Source organism: Aquarana catesbeiana, linkage group LG02 (assembly GCF_042186555.1).
Source record: "Aquarana catesbeiana isolate 2022-GZ linkage group LG02, ASM4218655v1, whole genome shotgun sequence".
Lineage (NCBI taxonomy): Eukaryota > Metazoa > Chordata > Amphibia > Anura > Ranidae > Aquarana > Aquarana catesbeiana.
The window spans coordinates 607577332-607600845 of NC_133325.1; the positions used below are offsets into that span (position 1 = coordinate 607577332).

Sequence of the window (23514 nt, forward strand, 5' to 3'; positions counted from 1 at the left end):
TTCATTATTATGCTACAGTACTGCTGATAACTATCTCGTCCGTGCATTGCAAAATTGAAAGGGGCCTCCCATATAGATGGGAGGTCGGGGGCTCCTTCCCTTCCTTCTAGAAGTCTAATCAAGCAGCACAACTTCCACTTGAAGTGGCAACCATCACAAAGAACACCTCTTTGGGTTCATTTGGAGACTTATCTAGCTTCCCCAATATCCAGTATGTGAAGACATTACACTATGTACATATTTCCAGCAATCCCATATTTATAAAGAGTATCTGATCAGTGGGCATGAATTAGACATCAGGATTTTAGCTGCCTCTAAAATCCTGATGTCTAATTCATGCCCACTGATCAGATACTCTTTATAAATATGGGATTGCTGGAAATATGTATATAGTGTAATGTCTTCACATACTCATCATGACGCTTTTAGGAGATCGACTGTTATCGTCAAAATACGGGAGCCTGCAGGCATTTTCACCAAGGTATTTCTAAACCAGTATTTCTTAAATCATTTTTTAACAGATTTGGATGTGATAGCCTTTGAGATGCAACAATTCAAGCACCATTTTCACCCTAGAGCAGTTTTTCCAGTATCTCCACATCAAATACTATATTCTTAAATATATACCTTCCAACAAGATTTATTCTCTGCAATTTTTTTTCTTTAACAAAACAAAAACAAAATAGAGAAATTTCATGGAACCTATGGAGTTCAGGCTTCATTTCATTTTTATATATCTTACGCTTGAAAAATATGCATAAAACATCCCCCCTTTATATAGTTAAATGGGAACAGGACTTTCAGGGACCCCTTCTGGTGGAAGACTGGGCTCACATTTGGATAGGAATGATCAAAAGCTGAGCCAATGATAGAGAGGTTGAGGCAAATTATATACGTCCTTTTTGTTGATATTGGCTCCCCTTGAGAATAGCTGTTCAGTTCCTACATACCCATTCACACTGTTTTTGATGTTGTTGGGCAGAAGGTTCCTTTTTCACATGTGGTGGGATTGGCCCAAGGCTAAGAAATTCTGGATCAGGGTTTACCAACTCCAATACATTGTAGTGGGTGCCTCCTTTTATAAAAACCCTTACGAAACCTCATTGGTGTACAACCACTCATCTTAAACTCATGACTTCTATTCCAAAGGCAGCAAACAGGTACTGGTTTGAGCATGGAGATCTCCTAATGTTCCATTTACAGAGGTAAAAAAATAAGTACCACATAAGTACCACACTCGCACTGCAACACAAAAAAACACTTTGGCCGTATTCGAAAAGGTGCGGACCTCATGGGTGTCTTCTTCTTACTCTTTATTTAAAAATGTTTTTACATAGGGAAACGTGATCAGTACAAAACATGACAAAGTAGGTGGTTTAATAGGATCGATGTTCACATAGAAAAAAGATCAGTAAATTCATAGGCTAAAACCAGCAACAAACATCAAGGTGCGATCAAAATGTACATGGTAGACAATGTAAAGTAACATCCATACATCAAGTGGAATACAGAGGGTAACAGAGGTGGTGATGGCATCAGAGCTCAGTCACAGGTTACCACAGGATGTCAGTATTAAAACAAAGAATCAGGGAGCAATAAGGAACTTTTTTTGAATCCCACAGAGCTAGGTAAGTGGTCATACACACATGGCGGAGTGTTGTAATCAACAGTTCCAAATTTTGTTATAGTTAGAAAGGCAGTCCCTGTGGATGTAGATCAGTTTCTTGTGGGAAAGAGTAATATTGATTTCTAATAGTCAGGACTGCAATGTGGGAGGGAGGACTTGCATTCAATTGCGCGCTATCACTTTCTTTGCAGTAAAAAAGTTTATGTAAAAACGCTACCATATATTTATCAGCATTTGGGTCAGGATAAAGCCATGGGTGTACTCTTACATGGTTGCTACCTTCCTTTTGGCATCTCTGACATTGTAACTTAGAAATGATCTATTGTACATATTCCCCAGAGTGGACTAGATGGCCTACCTTGAACACCCAGCTCCCCTGACCTTTGCTTATCTTTCTCTTTATGCATCACTCTTCCCCCTGGTTTTCTTTTTTTATTGTTTCTTCTGTTTTTGTCTTAGTTAACAACTTATTCCCTATATCAGGTTCTCTAATTGAAAATTTTACACTTCCCTGTACTAACCAGGGTTTGACAGGCTACACTTTGCAATAAACTAGTATATGTAATCTGTTATGATATGTTTAACTTGTCTTTCTTCCAGACATATTGGATTTCATACAGTAGACTACTATGTACAAATGTATGCTTTACTTCATCCAGTTTTATCGGACCAGGTCACAGGTCCATATGTAGGCAGCTGCAGTAGCAAACAAAATAGCCCATGCTCTCACCAATAACTGGCCTTCACAGCAAGAAGCACATGGAAGGGCAACACATGCAAGAGAAAACCAGAGAAATTCCTAGCTCAACTCACCAACCAGTCTGACTGGTTGGTGAGTTGAGCTGAGAATTTCTCTGGTTTTGTCTCTCAGGTGGAGTAGGTGGCGCTAGGTTCTAGTGGTGCTGCAGAAGGGGAAGGAAGGAGTGAGGAACGTTATTCCTCCACAACTTCCTGCTGTCATCGTGGCCATCTTGGATCAGGGCAGGGTCTATTTAAGACAGTGGCTCCGGGTTTGGCGCACATTGTGCGAGTGTTGAGTGAAGGGACAGGTTTCCCATCTGTTAGGGAAAGTGTTTATAGCTAGGGAGAGATTCTGGAGGAGTCGGTACAGCTTAAGGGCCATGCCTATCCTTTGCTTAGAGTAGCCTCCAAGTTGGGTGTGAACCAGCCAGGCTGCATTCCCGCCCCTCATTGTAGAAGCTGTCGGCATCCTCTGAAGTGAAAGTGATTTGCTGCAGATTCTGTTAGCGGCTTTGGATGACTGTATCAACCCTCCAGGACAGGTTGTAGCTTATTGAACTTCCTACAAATACACTGTTGTCACCTACTTTGGCCTCAGTGTGATCCCTGTCCACCTCTACACCATGCTACACTCTGCTCACACATATGCTTATATTTCTCCATTGTATGTTACTTATTATTCAAACACAAATACAATATTTGAACAAAACAATGATATTACCAGGGTTCTTAAATTTAGGTGCAGTAAAATGTACAGCAGCATGGTCACTGGGATCAAAGTGTGATGTTAATCCGGGAACCTGCTGAATTAGGAAAATCAAAACTCCAGTTCAGCATGCTGAAATGATTCAAGCTGGCAATGGGGAAATACTGCAAGTGTTACTTTGGCTGCCATATTTTAGCATTGTCAGAAGGAGGGTTAGAAAATTATCAGCCAGGTAACCTAGTACCTAGCTAATCCTAGAAATCACTCTCCTAAACTGCCCCGTCCTCTGGTTATACATTTGTTTTCAGTATTAGCAGGGGATGCTTGAGCACCAATAAAACTTCCCCCAGCAGTGGTCACTGCCTATGGCTCCATAGAACACCAGCATAACAGAAAATTCACTATTGGACGAGTGTATGTTGCATACTCCTGACAGCCTTACTTTGTTGTATATTGTATAATCGGTGCAAATGTTGCAAACTTCTGACTGCCATACTCTGCACATTGTGCTGTTTGTTACAAACCCCAGAATATCACACTCTGTACACTATGCTGTATGTTACTGTGTACACTGGGCTATATGTTACATACTCCTACCCTCTGCGCTGTACACTGGGCTGTTCTATACATACCTCTGACCACTGCATTCTGTACTATGGGCTGTGTGTTACATATTCCTAGCCCCAGCACTTTGTACGTTATTCCTTCCCTTTGTATATTACTGCTGCATGCTGTAGGTTAAATATACCTGAAACCTGCTTTCTGTATGGTACATACTCCTGACCTCTGTATGTTCTATTCAGGGCTGGTATGTCACATACATCTGGCCCCTGCACTCTGCATGTTACATACTCTTGACCCCTGCACTCTGTTCATTATATACTCCTGACCACTGCACGCTATACATATTATACTCCTAGCCTCTAACACAGCCCTCAAATTTTCCACTCGCCTACTCGCAAGTGGAATTTGAGGACTGGTGAGGAGCTGGGCTGCCTGGAAGCGGGGGGGCTAGCACCGCTGGCAGGCGGGGTTGTTCGGGAGCCGTTCTCCCAGCGATTGGGAAGAGAACATGGAGGAAGAGGAAAGCCGCAGGATCACAGAATGCGATTAGCCCACTGTAACAGCTTACATTACAATTGCCTCCGCTCGTCTTCATACACAGCCCCGCCCTCCTGACCCCATGCCTGTGATAGACAGAACGCCAATCCAATGCTGGGATGCGTTCTATCACAGGAGGAGGTGGGGCTGTGTATGACGGCGAGAAGAGCGGAGGCAATTGTAATTTAAGCTGTTCCGGTGTGCTATCTTGCTCTGTGATCGCGGCTTTCCTCTTCCTCCAGTCATGATCCGGCCGCCCTCTCTCTTCCTCTGCCCAGGCAAGGCTGCAATGGTGGGCACAGCGAGGCTACAGTGATGGGCACAGCGAGGCTGCAGTGGTGGGCACAGCTTGGTGGGCACAGTGAGGCTGCAATGGTGGGCATAGTGAGACTGCAATGATGGGCACAGTGAGGCTGCAATCATGGGCACAGTGAGGCTGCAATGATGGGCACAGTGAGGCTGCAATGGTGGGCACCGTGAGGCTGCAATGATGGGCACATTGAGGCTGCAATGGTGGGCACAGATGAGGCTGCAATGATATGCATAGCTGAGGCTGCAATGGTGGGCACAGGTGATGCTTCATTGGTGGGCACTGGTGAGGCTGCACTGATAAAGTTGTTAATATTTATTTTTGTAACTTAATTCTGCATAAAACATTTAAGTGTCATTTCATGAGAAAATTTATGAGGGGGTGATTGGGGTGGAATTAGGGGCAGGGCAGGGTCTGGGTGGAGCAACTGGTGGCGAGTAACCCTTAAAGCCTGGCTTTTGAGCCCTGCTCTAACATTTGTACAATGCATATTCCTGGAATTCTCCTTAGGCCTGGTTCAACATGGGATCCGACTTGTGAGAGGACATGTCAAATGCAATGTTTCCCTTTGAGAGCCGTCTTAACTGATCTGACACAAGTCGCACCGACTTTAGAAAAGGTTCCCACACTACTTTGGTCCGACTTTGATACGACTTCAGTGCCATAGAGTGTAAAAAGTCACATTAAGTCGGATCTAAGTTGGACTGAAGTTGCAGGGTAAAGTTGAATTGGAAGTTGTGCGACTTTCATATCAGAGCAGTGTGAACCTGGGCTTACTGAGATTTGTAATTATTCATAGACAATCTTACTTCATCCAATTTTACCAAAAGAAAGTAACATGTGAGGGAATCCATAAAATTACAAAAAATGAAAACTATACTAATATTACGTAATTGATAAAACAAAATTTTTGCTTGGGGAAGCTGTCACAATGCAGTTACTAAATATGTTTATTAATTAAATAGGCAGATAGAGACCAAATCAGTTACGCCATAAATTAGATCTTTGCATCCAACATGTATCCCGGATCTTCAAATTAGAAGTCATAAGACTCACTACCAGTAGTGACGTGAAGCATTTGCCACATCTCGTCTTATCAGTGGAAATTTCTCCTGGATTACATGGTATCAGATGTGGTGCTTTGTGCTTTGTTACATAAGGCACTAGGCAGCGCAGTTAGAGCAAACAATGACCCTGCAAAATAAAAACTCAGGAAATGAAAAAGACACATGAGAAAAAGCAATGCCAACATATTTAGCGTTATCTTGTGTGGAATTTTTTTCGGAACACAATTTCAAAATAACCTGTAAACTAACTCCCCATCCTAGCAATTAGATATAAGTAGATTAAATTATCATTTTTTTATTCATATTCCACAGTAGATATAGTATCTCATGTGTCTTACAGAAAGTTTATTACACCATTGATTATGGCCGAGTTCACACTGGTATGGCATGGAAGTTGGACGACTTCCGCTGCAACTTTGCCCCACGATTTAATGTCTGACTTCCATGCGAACATGAACATGATCCGACAATACCAGGCCCTTTGAGTCTGGTATGAATGGCCTGGGGCGGTGACATCACAAAGGGCGGGGCCTCTGTGTGACATCACTGGATGGCCATGCCCCATGGCTATATAAGTAATGGCACACGCCGGGAGCTAACACAACAGCGGGAGCTAGTGCCGGGGGAAGAACTGGAGGAAGAACCAGCAAAGAAAGAAGACAGCAAAGAGAGAAGAACTGGAGGAAGAACCGGCAGAGGAAGAAGACATCAGCTCAGCGAGAAGAACCGGAGGAAGAACCAGAGGAAGAAGACATCGGCGCAGCGAGAAGAACCGGAGGAAGAAGACATGCTGGGGCTACTTTAATAAAGGACTTTGTCAAAAACTTGTGTACTGGTTTTAATTATTTTTGACATAAGCCTCCCGCCCGCAGACCCCAACAACCACCACCCAGGGTTGTCAGGAAGAGGCCCTTGTCCACATCAACATGGGGACAAGGTGCTTTGGGGTGGGGGTGGGGGGTGCAAAGCTTCGTGAGTTTTGGTGTGTGGCCGTCTCTTTGCAGGTTTGCTGTTGTGTCATGTTCTTTCCATTTGGTTATGATAGATTTGATGGTGCTCCTAGGGATCATCAAAGATTTTGATTTTTTTTTTTTTATAACCTAACCCTGACTTGTACTTCTCAACATCATTGTCCCTTACTTGTTTGGAGAATTCCTTGGTCTTCATGGCAGTGTTTGATTAGTGGTGCCTCTTGCTTAGGTGTTGCAGCCTCTGGGGCCTTTCAAAAAGGTGTGTATATGTAATGACAGATCATGTGACACTTAGATTACACACAGGTGTACATCATTTCACTAATTATGTGACTTCTGAAGGTAATTGGTTGCACCAAAGCTTTTTATGGGCTTCATAACAAAGGGGTGAATATATACGCACATGCCAATTATCATTTTTTTATTTCTGAAAAATAGTTTTATGTATATATTTTTCTAATTTTACTTCATCAACTTAGACTATTGTGTTCTGATCCATCACATATAATTCAGATTAAAAACATTGAACTAAAGGCTGTAATCTAACAAAATAGATAAAAAGCCAAGGGGGTGAATACTTTTGCAAGGCACTGTATCTATGAGGGGAATTCCACTTACTTTGTAGGGATTTTCCTGTACAGTACTGTCTGCTACATCTCTGGGACTGCAAATGAAGAGAAACTCTTTTAACAGGACACAAAAATACAGGACAGAAAAATAAACCAACAGAGGTTTTAACCCCTCTCTACTTTAAAAGTTTGAGTCAGGCGCTGTTCACACTGGATAATTCAGATAGGTACATCATACTGATGTCTTTTACGTTTATCTAGAAAAACATTGAAAAGATTATACATTCCCTTTAACACCTGTTATGGTGACAGCTGTCTAAAGCTGGCGATAGAAGGAGTGATTTTCTGTCCTGCAACCATGTGTGTTCTGGTGGGGGGGGGGGGGGCAGTCCCCCTGTCAGGACACAATAGCTCAGCAGGGAGATCGCTGTACTAATACATACCTCCCAACTTTCTGAGATGGGAATGAGGGACACCTATTAGCAAAAGTACGTAGGCATAGGACACACCCCCTGCCACGCCCCCCTAAAGGAGAATTGTACAAAAGAAATTGATTGTTTAAACCCACAAGGGCTTTTTTTTTTTTTTTTTTTTTTACCACTACTAATTCTTTTTATATTGGCTTTTGTATGTTTAGCACTGGGAAACACTTTTTGATAGATAAATAGTGCATTTTGTATCCAACTATACAGATCAGACCAAAATGAGGAGCTATGAGGGACAGAGGGACTTTGTTCCAAATCAGGGACAGTCCCTCGAAATCAGGGACAGTTGGGAACTATGCCAATATTGTATAGTTAGTATAGAGACCTCCTTAGTTTTTTTTTTTGTTCAGCCCAGCAGAGTGCACACCAGGCATTAGCTTTATAGTTGTTCCAGGTCAATGACTCCAAGTGTCGTAGTCAAAGCTTTAGCATAACAGCCCCAGGGAACCATCCTCAAAAGAATGCTCACGACCTTAGACTGGTTGTTCACACAGAGCTCTCCTCTTAGTTGGCGTGCCAAGAGGAAGAAAGCTGCTTCACATCTTCTGGTCTTTCCCTAGGCTGACCAACACTGGATCTTCAAACTGATGGATATACAGAAGCCTATGGAAGCAGCGGCCTTCCTCTTACGTTTAACAATGTCGTTGAAGTAGTACAAATGCTTGCTTCTACTTCATTTGTTAAATGCAGTGAAGGTTTGCGTACTGCTGTGTTGGAAGCAGACCACTGCACCATCTATCCGGCTATGGTGTACAAGATAAATGAGACCCATCAGATGGAGACTCTGATTGCCTCAGCTAATCATAGGAAAGATCGATGCAACAAAACCTGGTTCTACTGGATGGAATTCACATGCTCCCAGATTACTGAAGCATCATGGGCTCTCAGGCATAAGACATATTTTATCCTGGTCAGGCCCCTTAAGGGATTTCCATGTTTTTATTTCTATTGCACCACCCCTGGATGATGTATATTTCCGTTATTTGCCCACCCCCTACCCCTCTTAGCCACTCCTTATTCTTGACCCTTCCTCTCCTCCCCACCCCCAATTTTTTTTTCACTTTTTTCATTTGTTTTTGTCTTTTTGCCCAGTCTTGGGCATATACCACTACACGTTTGTGCATAAGGGAATGGTCTCCTGAAGCCGGTTTGAAGTTCGAGCGTCAACCCAATATACTCTCTCCTAGCTCTGTGGCTTTGATTGCTTTCTATATCTGTTATTGTACATATCATACATTGTTCAACCTAATTGTTGGTGTACAGTTGATGTGTCTTAAGAAGCTCTCCGAGGCTGTATTTGAAAAGCTTTTTATGTATGGCTTGTTACATATCTGCCTGTTGACACTGCATCGGCTGTACCTTTAAAAGTTGAAATAAAGAATAAAAAAAGAAAAAAAAATGCTCACTAGTGGAGACCTCAATGCTTTTTACTTGAGAGTCACTTTAACTTCTCCTGCAAAGAGTCAGGCCTTGTTCACGCAGGAGTAAGTGAACACCCATGTAAAGGGTTGTTGCATGCACAGGTGTTCTGTGAATCCACATGCAGGCAGTCCCATTCATGTCATTTGGTATGCCATGTAGCCTCTGCTCCCAATTTGCTATCCACGTGGATGTGGGTGCCTGTCCGCAGGCAATGGGAGTTCAGGGACACGCATCTGCATCTACACAGATGTCAAATTAGGGGCAAAAATGCAGCCACTACGTCCCAGTTGACATGAATGAAACTGCCAGCATGCGGATGCACAGAACACCTGTGCATCCTATGTGGACAAACATTGCCTCTTGCACCAGTGTACACTTAAGAATGCCCTTATAAACAAGGCCTTAAACTATTTAAATTTACAGCTGGAGGCTATTTAGTGATGTACAATCCTTAATCATTTGCACAGAGGAGCTATGAAAGTCTCATTTCATATAGAGCTAGAGCTGCTCAGGCTATTAATGAAATAAAAAGATGATTAATTGACAATTAGTCTTAAAAAAAAAAAAAAAAAAGTGTTTTACAAAAAAAGGAGTGTTCCGATTATTTTCTGTATTGTACAAAATAGAAAGGAGCAGCTGCATGACATTGTATAACCAGTTGCAGATGCCCATTCAAATGAGGGGGAAAATGTCACCGACAGTGGCTAGTATTGCATTGAAGCATCATACTGTGGTCTGTGATTGAATGCATAATTAAAAATTGCTCATTAATGTTACCAAAAATATGTGTTACAAAGCATGTGAGGTTTTTAGTTAAAGCAATATACAATCACCCATGTAGCCCTAGCATAAGTAATCTGTGCTGCTGGGATGGTTGTTATAGTCCCCTCATACACACACATTATATTGTATATAAATATAAATACACACACACAGTATCTCACAAAAGTAAGTACACCCCTTACTTTAAAAAAAAAATATTTTACTATATCTTTTCATGAAAGATAACACTGAAGAAATCACACTTTGCTACAATGTAAAGTAGTGAATGTACAGCTTGTATAACAGTGTAAATTTGCTATCCTCTCAAAATAACTCAACGCACAGCCAATAATGTCTAAACTGCTGGCAACAAAATTGAGTTCACCCCTAAGTGAAAATGTCCAAATTGGGCCCAAAGTGTCAATATTTTGTGTGGCCACCATTATTTTCCAGCACTGCCTTAACCCCCTTGGGCATGGAGTTCACCAGAGCGTCGCAGGTTGCCACTGGAGTCCTCTTCCCCTCCTCCATGACGACATCACAGAGCTGGTGGATGTTAGAGACCTTGCGCTCCTCCACCTTCCATTTGAGGATATCCCACAGATGCTCAATAGGGTTTGGGTCTGGAGACATGCTTGGCCAGTCCATAACCTTTACCCTTAGCATCTTTAGCAAGGCAGTGGTCGTCTTGGAGGTGTGTTTGGGGTCGTTATGTTGCAATAATGCCCTGCAGCCCAGTCTCCGAAGGGAGGGGATCATGCTCTGCTTCAGTATGTCACAGCACATATTGGCATTCATGGTTCCCTCAATGAACTGTAGCTCCCCAGTGCTGGCAGCACTCATGCAGCCCTAGACCATGACACTCCCACCACCATGCTTGACTGCAGGCAAAACACACTTGTCTTTGTACTCCTCACATGGTTGCCACCACACACGCTTGACACCATCTGAACCATATAAGTTTGTCTTGGTCTCATCAGACCACAGGACATGGTTCCAGTAATCCATGTCCTTAGTCTGCTTGTCTTCAGCAAACTGTTTGCGGGCTTTCTTGTGCATCATCTTTAGAAGAGGCTTTATTCTGGGATGACAACCATGCAGACCAATTTGATGCAGTGTGTGGCGTAGGGTCTGGGCACTGAGAAGCTGACCCCCACCCCTTCAACCTCTGCAACAATGCTGGCAGCACTCATACGTCTATTTCCCAAAGACAACCTCTGGATATGACGCTGAGCATGTGCACTCAACTTCTTTGGTGGACCATGGGAGTCCTGTTCTGAATGGAACCTGTCCTGTTAAACCACTGGTCTTGGCCACTGTGCTGCAGATTAGTTTCAGGGTCTTGGCAATCTTCTTTTAGCCTAGGCCATCTTAAAGTAGAGCAATAATTATTTTTTTCAGATCCTCAGAGAGTTCTTTGCCATGAGGTGCCATGTTGAACTTCCAGTGACCAGTATGAGAGAGTGAGAGCGATAACACCAAATTTAACACACCTAATTGGGGAAAATGGATAATTGAGCCCAATTTGGACATTTTCCCTTAGGGGTGTACTCACTTTTGTTGCCACCGGTTTAGACATTAATGGATGCGTGTTGAGTTATTTTAAGGGGACAGCAAATTTACACCATTATACAAGCTGTAAACTCACTACTTTACATTGTAGCAAAGTCATTTCTTCAGTGTTGTCACATGAAAATATATAATAAAATATTTACAAAAATGTGAAGTGTGTAATCACTTTTGTGAGATACTGTATATATATATATATATATATATATTTATTTATAGGTGAGATGACAACAACAAGGTGGGCACACACAAAGTTTCATAGCCAGTGCTCCAATAGACCTCAGGGGATTGAAATATAACCCATAGTTTATGACCAAAGACCCTATGTCCTGTACTATTTGACTAAGAAAAAAGGTACCCTTTGTGAGGGGGTTTTAAATGATCAGCTTGGTCCTGTTAACTATATATTTATTCATTTGTACTCACTAAATATTACAGTCAGTGCTGTACTTCTGGCTCTGTGGCTGGGACTCTTATATAGCGAAGGGATCCTGCTGTTTACCTTTCCTTTCCTCTCACCTTGTCCATTCACAGAATGCCTTATATTCTGTAATGAGGATGCAAGCAGTCCGATAAATGGGAGAGAGGGGAGGGTAAACAACAGGATCCTTTTACTGTATGAAAGTCACAACTCCCATAGCTGTAGTGCCAGAAGTTCAGCACTGTCTGTATTATCCAGCAGGTACAAATGAATGAATTATACAATAAATAGGACCAAGCTGAACATTTAACCCACCTCACAAGAGGAAATTTTATTTCCTCTTGTGAATTTGTATAGATTTCTGTGACCGGAGCATAACTGTATTTAAAACAAGCCAAAAGCTACTCATATTCTGCAAAGAGGAATGAAATAGCAGTTGCTCCTTTAACAATTAATCCAATTGCATACCTAATTAATATGCAACAGGTTGAAGTGGGTGGCAGGTCTACTTTTATAAAATAGTTTAAATGTGCATTATTGATTTCTTCACTAACACGCCTTTCAAGCCTTTATAAAATGTTGCAGCCAACATGACAAATCGTGTAATAAAAGCACAGATCTGTGAAGTTATAAATCATTCTTTGTAAACATGAATTTCCTGCTTTTACAAATGTTTAATCAATCATGAAAATGGACCTTGCCCTTTGTTAGAAGGTGGTAAACATTTTACAGTGAACTTTACAAAACCACAACAATTATTGATTATTACATTGGACAGAGCAATCAGAGTTCTAAGTACTCATCAAGCTTATTTCAAAGAGAAGTATGGCTTTTGAAAAAAAAAATACAGATTTATACTCACCTAGGTGGATGCTCAGTTCTCCTCTTTGCTCTGAGCAGAGAGCTGGAACTGTCAGTCACCCGCTCTCTGCTCTGCCCCTCCAGCTCTTCCCAGAGCACTGGGCTGTGGAGGAGGTGGGAACAGCTGGCTAAGGCTCTCAGTGGATCACTGAAAGGCTGAGCCAGGTGCCAGTCCATGCTTCTAGGTGGATCCCGGCTTTAAAGTCTGGATCTTTCCTGAGCCTTGACCAGCTGAGTGACATCAGCCGACAACAAGCTTTAACTGAAAACAGAAATAGCTTTGGCTATACTTCTCCTTTAACCAAACAGTGCAAAGAACTGTCATGATGTACAAATGGCAATGTTTCATAGTAGCCGATCAGATTTTACTTACTGCAGTAGGAGCAATGAGAGAAGATTTGTGATTGGCTATTTCACTGCACCTTTCACTTTGCATTTCACATACTTTGTACAATAGTCACAAAAATAAAAAGGATGTAAACTTTTAAACAACATTAGTTGCTGTGGAAAAAGTTGACATCTTTAAGGTTGCGTCATAAATAAAGCCAATACCACGCAAGTGCTGTCATCTTTAGAGAGACCCTGTCTGGTCTCCAGAGATCCAAGACTGTAAGCTCCCTGCAATATAAGACATAGGGGTTGATTTAATAAAGCTGGGGAGAGCAAAATCTTGCTAAGCTCTGCATAGAAACCAATCAGCTTCCAGGTTGTTTTTGTCAAAGCTTAATTGAACAAGCTGAAGTTAGAAGCGGATTGGCCACTCTCCAGCTTTAGTAAATCAACCTCATAGTATAATCCCCTCCCCTCCATTCCAGCACTGAAGCCCTTTAAGCCTCTTTGCCATTTGACCTGGGAGTGGCAGGTGTCTGTGCTCCTCATTACATCTTATGGTTCCTTTCTCTGATCCCTACATCACTGCTGAGTCCTGTAGTGATGAAGGTAGGGTTGCCACCTCATCCCTTTAAACCCAAACACATATGAATTACACAGGTTCTGTAGCTGATTAAGGTGGTAATTAAACTCACTTGGTGCCTTATCTGCATTTAATTAGCCCCAGGACCTGTGTAATTCAAAGGTGTTCGGGTTTAAAGGGATGAGGTGACAACTCTAGATGAAGGTATTGGAGGATAAAATGACAGTGCATGACAAGGGACACAGGCATTCAACACTTACAGAGACTGCAACACTAAACTTTGGGGAAATAGGAGACACAGGCCACCTAAAAGGGCAATAAATTGTGGCTTCTATGGAAGCATGCCTATGGTTTTAGATCTGTGGAAACTGACTGAGTCACTTTAAAGTGATCCTAAATTGAAGTAGCAGCCCTGTACAACTCACTACTTTAAGGCCCAACTCCAGACAAATGTCAAGCATTGTACAAGAGTGGGAAGAGATAAAACCTCTGTCAGGCTTTATTCCTGTCTGTGTCTCCATTGGGAAGAATTACTCTCGCTCTCTCACTTATTGTCAACGTATCAAGAGTCAGATCGAAAATTGATGGGATATCTATCGGAGTAGATGGATATCCCACACCAGTGACACCTACACCCTCTGTTAACCTGGTGTCAGAATCTTGAATATAACCACTCAGCAATAAAAAACTTCACAGAAGTATTGACTTTGACCAACACGCCTGAAAAGTAAAAACGTTTTGATTAGAATTGACTTTAAATTAAAAAATGCTGAACACACACCCACACAGGTTGCACTGGATGACCTAGTGTCTTCATTCAACCTTACCAACTATGACACTTACCTCCCTAAGCATTTGGTTATGTGTGGGTGCCATGGGATCCTTAAGGAATGTTTTCTCCGAAGGCTGTTACATATACACATATATATATATATACACATGTTTTAATAGTTTTTGTAGAACCATATGTCCAAAAGCGGTGTTTACTCAGTGTCGTTTTCAAGTCACACAGGATAAAGCACCATGGGGTTCTTCTGCGCCTATTAATGCCTGTGAACCAAACGTCCTCAGGCGACTTGGACATAGAATATGTACAGAGCCTTGAAATAGTATCCATACCCCTTGAAATATTCCACATTTTGTCGTTACAAACAAAAACGTAATTGTAAATGTATTATTGAGATTTTATGTGATAGACCAACGCAAAGCGGCTCATAATTGTGAAATGGAAAGAAAATGATAAATGGTTTTCAATTTTTTTTTTACAAATAAATATTTGAAAAGTGTGGCGTCTATTTGTATTAACCCCCTTTGCTCTGATACCCCTAACTAAAATCTAGTGGAACCAATTGCCTTCAGAAGTCACCTAATTAGTAAATAGAGTCCACCTGTGTGTAATTTAATCTCAGTATAAATACAGCTGTTCTGTGAAGCCCTCAGAGATTTGTTAGAGAACCTTAGTGAACAAACAGCATCATGAAGGCCAAGGAACACATCACACAAGTCAGGGATAAACTTGTGGAGACGTTTAAAGCAGGGTTAGGTTAAAAAAAAAAATCTCAAACTTTGAACATCTCACGGAGCACTGTTCAATCCATCATCTGAAAATGGAAAGAGTATGGCGCAACTGCAAACATACCAAGACATGGCAGAGCACCTAAACTTATCGGCTGGGCAAGCAGAGCATTAATCAGAGGAGCAGCCAAGAGGCCCATGGTAACTCTGGAGGAGCTGCAGAGATCCACAGCTCAGGTGGGAGATTCTGTCCACAGGGCAACTATTAATTGTGCACTCCACAAATCTGGTCTTTATGAAAGAGTGGCAAGAAGAAAGCCATTGTTGAAATAAAGCCTTAAAGAGGAACTGCAGTCTACTCACATATTTTGTAATAAAAACATCTCATTCTGAAGCTTCCCTTCAACCACTTAGCATATTATTTGATATATACTGTGATTCTGTATTTGCCAAATATGCTGCAGAAATCTCCCTCCACTGAGTCTGGCTCCAACCATTTTAACTGTAGGCAGCTCAAGCTGCTGCCTGTTTACTTCCTGAAATTACACAGACACAAAAAGGCACACCTCCAGCCCTGCAGCTCTCATTGGCCCTCTTATGACTCATCCCCCCTCTCTTCCTGGCAAACTTTCACGAGAGTGAGAGAGGGAGAGCTGTGCATAATGTCAAAAGCCTAGGCTTTTTACCAGACAAAAAATAGGAAGAGGGCTGTATAAGGTATTTACTGGCAGAAAAAAATGTTTTACTATCCAAAGTTAAAACAACAAGGGCAAAAGATTTAATAGACAGAAAGATTAAAAAAATGACTGAGGTTCCCTATTAAGAAGTCCCATTTGCAGTTTGCGAGAAGCCATGTGGGGGACACAGCAAACATGTGGAAGAAGGTGCTCTGGTCAGATGAGACTAAAATTTAACTTTTTGGCCTAAAAGCAAAACGCTATGTGTGGCAGAATACAAACACTGCACATCACACTGAACATACCATCCTCACCGTGAAACATGGTGGTGGCAGCGTCATGCTGTGGGGATGCTTTTCTTCGACAGGGAAGCTGATCAGAGTTGATGGGAAGATGGATGGAGCCAAATACAGGGCAAACTTAGAAGAAAACCTGTTAGAGTCTGCAAAAGACTTGAGACTGGGGCGGAGGTTCACCTTCCAGCAGGACAATGACTCTAAACATCCAAAAATGTTGTTCACAGAAGCTCTCCATCCAATCTGACAGAGCTTGAGCTATTTTGCAAAGAAGAATGGGCAAAAATTCACTCTCTAACTTGTAGAGATATACCCAAAAAGACTTGCAGCGAAAGGTGGTTCTACAAAATATTGACTGGGGGGGGGCTGAATACAAATGCACGCCGCACTTTTCACATATTTGTAAAACATTTTGAAAACCATTTATCATTTTCCTTCCACTTCACAATTATGTGCCGCTGTGTTGGTCTATCACAAAATCTCAATAAAATACATTTACATTTTTGGTTAAAAAATTACAGAATATTGAAAATTTCCAAGGGTATGAATACTTGTTCAAGGCACTGTATAGAGCTGATCTGAGTATCTCTGTACCTGGGGATTACTGTGATTAGCATAGAGAGACCACCCCTTCCTCTTACAACAGAGAAAGAGGAACTAATTAATAAATCATTTAAGTCCTGACACTGTACACATCCTGTGTACAGCAGCTGCAAGTAAAGAACGGATATTTGTTACACACCGTAAAATACCTTTCACTGAGTTCATTGACAGACACAGCACCCTCGGGTACATGTGGCCTGGTATGGGTTGTGGGGATTGTTTATGTTGGGGTACTTGATCGTCCCCACCTTTCCTGGACTGCTGGTTTACATGCTGGGATAAGGGTCTGCTATATATTTTGGGGGGGAACCCACACCATTTTGGAGTGGGATTCCCCTTAGGATCCACACCAGACCAAAGAGTCTAGTATGAATTGGGGCGAGGGGGACCCCCAGGCAAGTTTTTTTTTGTTGGGCTCTTTTATTTACATTTTATATCATCCAATGACGACTCATCATTGTTTGTACACCGGCAGGCACCGGCTCCAAACAACTAATGACTTATGCCTGCTGCTGACAGCGATGAGTCACTGGTTAGGAAGCCGGCGGGTGTCGACTCCTTAAAACACCAAAACGCAAGAACATTTCAAAAACGCTGAACAACAATGTGCAAAACCACTCAAAGACACATAAAAACTTGCAACAAAACACTTGAAAAAAATACTCAAAAATTCTACGCTCAGGTGTTAATGCAGCCTTATGCCCCATACACGCGATCGAACATTCCGACAACAAAATCCATGGATTTTTTCCAACGGATGTTGGCTCAAACTTGTCTTGCATACACACAGTCACACAAATCTTGTCGGAAATTCCAAACGTCAAGAACGAGGTGACGTACAACACGTACCACAAGCCAACAAAAATGAAGTTCAATAGCCAGTGTGGCTCTTCTGCTCGATTCCGAGCATGCGTAGAACTTTGTGCGTCGGAATTGTGTACACACGATCGGAATTTCCGACGACGGATTTTGTCGGAAAATTTGAGACCCAGATCTCAAATTTTGTGTGACGGAAATTCCGATATAAAATGTCCGATGGAGCCTACACACGGTCGGAATTTCCGACAGCAAGCTCCCATCGAACATATTCCGTCGGAAAATCCGACCGTGTGTATGGGGCATTATAGGGAAAAAGCAAACGTCCACAAACTCTCAAACACTTGTGCAATACGAGCCACTTTGAACTTTTTCTGACAGGTTCTGGCTTTTTTCAGACGCTTGGTGTGCACGGACCTTTAATGTGATATGCTAACATGCAGTAGACATATTAAAGCCCAGTATTAATTGTTATTTTTTTTATTAGAAAATCTGCATATCCCTGCACTAAAACAAAGATAAAAGCATTCTGATATGAACAAGCCCTCCAGAGGTTTTTTAAAATGAAAAACTGCCAAAACCAAAAAAATGAAGAGTGTTTTTACTTCAAAATATCTGACATTTAGGAATGTAATGTTTTTGTTGTGCTTTAAATCGTGGTGCCTTGAGAATTCCTTTAAACTTTTTATGGTTTTCTTTTTCTCTCACTCCATGAAATCAAATTGATGCCGACTGCATATGTTTTTATGCTGTTTATTATTTTTTTCCAGGAGAAACTGAGACAACAGCAGATTTTCAACATGATAAAATTTCTTCATAACTGTGGTGGGATGAGATCAGAAAAGAAAAATGAGACAGCAAAATAAAAGGTTGTCATAGCTATTCAGTCTGCCAGGGTTATAGAGAACAAATTTCCAGAAGGTTAAATCTGTGGTCACTTGATTCATCGATGTGCTGTAGGACGACCTACTGGTAATCGTACATTATATGTGACACAAACAAGGATGCTGGCTACATGCAGGATATTGTAACAGAATTTACTATGTGTAGAATTTAAAATTGTACATTTAAATCTGCATTTCTAATAGAAACACCTATGGATCTAAAATAGTCCATGTACAGTCCAAAAAAAAAAAATTAAATATGTTTTCCAATCAGCTCAAACATTATTGCTAGAAAAGTATGTTTTTCATTCTGTGTAACACAGTCATATATGGAAATGAGGAAATGTGCGGTATAGGCCGGCCAGAAGTCCAGCTTTGGCTCTGCCATTCGCTATTTAACACGCTCTATGATGAGACTATCAGTTAGGCATTTGAGTTGTTCTTCTCCTAACTTTATTTTGTCTTCCAGTTCTCGTTGTTCCAGGATGAGGGCTGATTTCATCTTCACAAAGTGCTCATAGTCTGCAAGGTTTTCCTCATTAAGGTAGTTCGCCAAAATTTCATAAACGGTGCGCTCTCGACGGTCCAAGTTCTCTTTCAGTTCCTTTGCATCTTCATGTTGTCTTGTCAGCAGCTTCCTCTTCTCAACTAGGGTCCGCTGTAAAGAGACAAATACATTTAAACTGATGAGCATCCCAGCAATACAGGCCAAGAAATATAATAAGCACATTAAATAATAAAGCATTCTGATCGTTTTTTTGTTTCTGCTCGTAACAAATAACGTGCAAAGCAATAGCTGAGATGCCATTAGCCACACTGATAGTAAAAAAAAAAAAAACACTTAAACCAGTCAGCCAACATTTTTGGTTAAAATTAAGTTCGGTATGTGTCAAAACTTTTTGGGTTTATATTGCATTTTGTGTTGCTTTGAATTCCTATCCATCTATGACCAGAAATCAAACGTACAGGAAGTAAATGACAATACAAATGTACAAGAAGTAAATGAAAATTTACCATTGGATACAGAGACAGCAACAAAAACACATTGTATAGTACATTTGGGAAATGATAGCACCTAGTCATATTTTTAATGCTGTGTGCCTTCCTTTCCCAGTCACCACTTACTTTCTCACATCTTGTCCTGGTGTCACTTAAATGTCACATGGTGAGCGGAAAGCTCCATATTGGGGGTCACAGACAGCAATAAAAACCTGACAGAGATCCTATTCCTTCCCCACTCTATTCATAAAAATAAAGACAGCATTTAGCACTCCCTATGGCTTTCAGGCTGTTCTCAAAATGCAAACATTTTGAGTTTTCACATGGAAGAAAATGGAATCAAACTAATGGCACTAAAATACAGTGTATACTTGATAAAGTACTGCTACAGCACAGCTATATTGAGCAGAACCACAACAAGAGACATAGGGGTTTATTTAATAAAGGGAAATACACTGTTCACCGTACAGTGTGACTGAGCACTTTGCAAAGGAAGTTGCACTTTGCAGGGGAATTTTCCCCAGAGCTAAGTGAGTGGGGTGGAGTTCTGCTGACTTTTTTTCCCCATTTTTTGCATGTGATTGGGTATTCTTTGCAAAGTGAAATTTTTCCACATTCACAAAACTCAAAGTAGTTTCTTGCAAAATGAACTGCCTATTTGCCTTTAGTAAATCAATCCCATAATGTAGGAGAAAGTTTGGAGCTGGTGCAATCTGAACTCTCCACAGCTCAATAACAACGTTGGCCAGCGGTGTGGCTAGTCTCTGGGCTACCATTATACAGTGCATCCTGAAAATATTCACAGTGCTTCACTTTTTCCACATTTTGTTATGTTACATCCTTATTCCAAAATAGTTTAAATCCATTATTTTTCTCAAAATTCTACAAACAATACCCTATAATGACAACATGAAAGGAGTTTGTTTGAAATCTTTGCAAAGTTATTAAAAATAAAAAAAAATGAAAAAAAAAAATCACATGTGCATAAGTATTTACAGCTTCCATCATCCATAAATAAAAGAAGTTTGAAACCACCAGGACTCTTCCTAGAGTGGGCCATCCAGCCAAACTGAACGATCAGTGGAGAAGGGCCTTAGTCAGGGAGGTGACCAAGAACCCAATGGTCACTCTGACAGAGCTCCAGTGTTTCTCTGTGGAGAGAGGAGAACATTCAAGAAGAACAACCATCTCTGCAGCACTCCACCAATCAGGCCTGTATGGCAGAGTGGCCAGACAAAAGCCCCTCCTTAGTAAAAAGGCACATGACAGCCCACCTGAAGGTCTCTCAGACCATGAGAAACAAAATTTTCTGCTCTGATGAAACAAAGATTGAACTTTTCGGCCTGAATGGCAAGCCTCATGTCTGGAGGAAACCATGCACCGCTCATCACCTGACCAATACCATCCCTACAATGAAGCACCGTGATTGCAGCATCATGCTGTTGGGATGTTTTTCAGCAGCAGGAACTGGGAGACTAGTCAGGAGAGAAGGAAAGATGAATGCAGCAATTTACAGAGATATCATTGATGAAAATCTGCTCCAGAGCACTCTGGACCTCAGATTGGGGTGAGGGTTCATCTTCCAACAGGACAACCACCCTAAACACACAGCCAAGATAACAAAAGAGTGGCTACGGGACAACTCTGTGAATGTCCTTGAGTGGCCCAGCCAGAGTCCAGACTTGAACCCGATTGAACATCTCTGGAGAAATCTGAAAATGGCTGTGCACCGATGCTACCCATCCAACTTGATGGAGCATGAGAGGTCCTGCAAAAAAAAAAAATGGGAGAAACTGCCCAAAAATAGGTGTGCCAAGCTTGTAGTATTATACTCAAAAAAGACTTGAGGCTGTAATTGGTGCCAAAGGTGCTTCAGCAAAGTATTGAGCAAAGGCTGTGAATACTTATGTGCATATAATTTTTTTTGTTTTTTATTTTTAATAAATTTGCAAAGATTTCAAACAAACTTCTTTCGTGTTGTCATTGTGGGGTATTGTTTGTAGAATTTTGAAGAAAAGAATGAATTTAATCCATTTTGGATTAAGGTTGTAACATAACACAATGTAGAAAAAGTGAAGCGATGTGAATACTTTCCGGATACACTTTCTGGATGCGGACGCTGCCTCTCCACCTTGTCCATCCAGAGAACACTTTGTGTTCATTGAGTAAATGCAAAGTTTTTCCCTAAATGGCGCCTGTTTGGGCATCAGTTCAGCGGTTTGTCACAGGACCCGTAACATAGTGGAGATCACTAGAGCAGCTTCAACATATATTTTATGGCAGATACATACCTACACTAGTCCAGGCTGGACTAGTAACTATGTAACTATGTAGAAATTGCCATACCTAATCTTCAGCGCTAAAGTTGATCCCCAGATATGTGGTAAAACATTGATCAGTCTGGGATACCACTTATTTTCAGTCAGAAGTTCCTAATGCTCTTGCCATGGGAACAACTTATGTAGCGAAGCTTGACCCCCCACCCTGCTTTGACAGTAGTGTCACGGTTAGCTATAACCATAGTTGTGCTCCTGTACATGACATCTATGTTAGGGGGACACAATTCCTGTTCATACCTTACTTCCAGCAGCTGTAAACAAGAGCCATTTAGAAGAATATATACAACAGTAGTCCTTCCATTTTTGATAAACGCATATAACTCTCACACTGATCCCTTATTCAGCGATGTATTTATGTGGCAGTTTCTGCAAACGCCCTCACATGTCTGAAATCCTTATATTCTAGCTAAAATTTACTTGACAAGCCTGTTAGCTTGACAGTTTGCATTAATGCAAGGACAGACAGGCAGGCTCAGTAGAACGAGCAATTTGTTCATCTTGGTAAGGTTATATATAGTGTTATATATAAAGTAGTGGGTGCTAGTCACACTGTCTCCAGCAGGAATGTCATTTATACAGAATCCATTATGAAAACTATAAAATATTTATCTTGAACGTGAGCATTGCATGAGCATGTCTTTACATGAAGCCTCCAGGCACAGCAAATGTATGTAAAAATAAAAAATCCAAAAGCGCCAAAAGAATCTAACTATTGGTATGAATAAGTGATACCGTATAAATTAACAGCTGCAATGAATAAGACCTTGCAAGTGCAAAATGGTACTAATAATAAAAATAAATAAATATACCGAACTAAGTGCCACAAATGTTAAATAAATATCATGCGACTTTGAAAAATCGCTAAAAAGTCCTATGCAGATAATTTACGATGAGTGCCACAAATATTAAATAGATATCACATTTGAAACCTGGTGCGTTTCTAAAAAAAAAAAAATCGCTAGAAAATCCCATACAGAGGATTTGTTGCAAACATCAATAAACTTTTAGCAATAAAAAGTTCCAAATCCCAAGTAAAGTGCTCGTGCACTACAAAGTGGATATGAATCTGTGCTTGATATGTGCTCACAGGACAGTGCCCCCACATGGATGTAAACTCACCCCTCCAAATGGACCAACTATTTCTAGTTTGGTCAAACACGCATGTGGGGAAGTCCCCGTGGATTATCTGTGGACTGATGTGGTTCGGGATCGATACTTCCTCATATGACTGGATATGATAAAGAGGGCCTCATTCCTCTATATACTAGTGTTGTTTGGGGTAGATGTTCCTCATGCAAATGACAGAAAAAGCCTCATTGTGCAGCAACGTTTTTAAAACATTTATTCCATATAAAGAAACATAGTAATTAAACTCACATGTAAGGGTGCCTGTAAACCCGGCACCCGGTGTAAACAGCAGGTAAGTTCCCAGGAAATCTGCCCAAATGCAGTGGTATGCCGCCGCCGCGGTATACTGGTTGATTTCCGGGGCCGGAAGTTTGTCACGATGACCCGATGCTGCGGACCAACCTCTACGTGCGTTTCAGCCAAACGGGTTGTCTTCAGGAACTTACTGAAGACGGCCCGTTTGATTGGCTGAAACGCGCATCGTGTCATTGTGACACACTTCCAGTCCCGGAAATCAACCAGTATACCGCGGCAGCGGCATACCACTACATTTGGGCAGATTTCCTGGGAACTTACCTGCTGTTTACACCGGGTGCCGGGTTTACAGGCACCCTTACATGTGAGTTTAATTACTATGTTTTTTATATGGAATAACTGTTTTAAAAATGTTGCTGCACAATGAGGCTTTTTCTGTCATTTGCATGAGGAACATCTACCTCAAACAACACTAGT

At 41.3% G+C, this 23514-nt stretch overlaps 1 protein-coding gene across 1 annotated transcript in view; it reads right to left on the minus strand.

Moving 5' to 3' along the window:
- Positions 1-18169: 18169 nt before the first annotated feature.
- SHROOM2 (shroom family member 2) overlaps positions 18170-23514 on the minus strand; it is a 347883-nt gene continuing 342538 nt past the window's right edge. Inside the window, exon 10 of the mRNA XM_073616356.1 lies at positions 18170-18974. Coding sequence (XP_073472457.1) covers positions 18708-18974 — 267 coding nt within the window. The 3' untranslated portion in view covers positions 18170-18707. The remainder of the gene's footprint in view (positions 18975-23514) is intronic.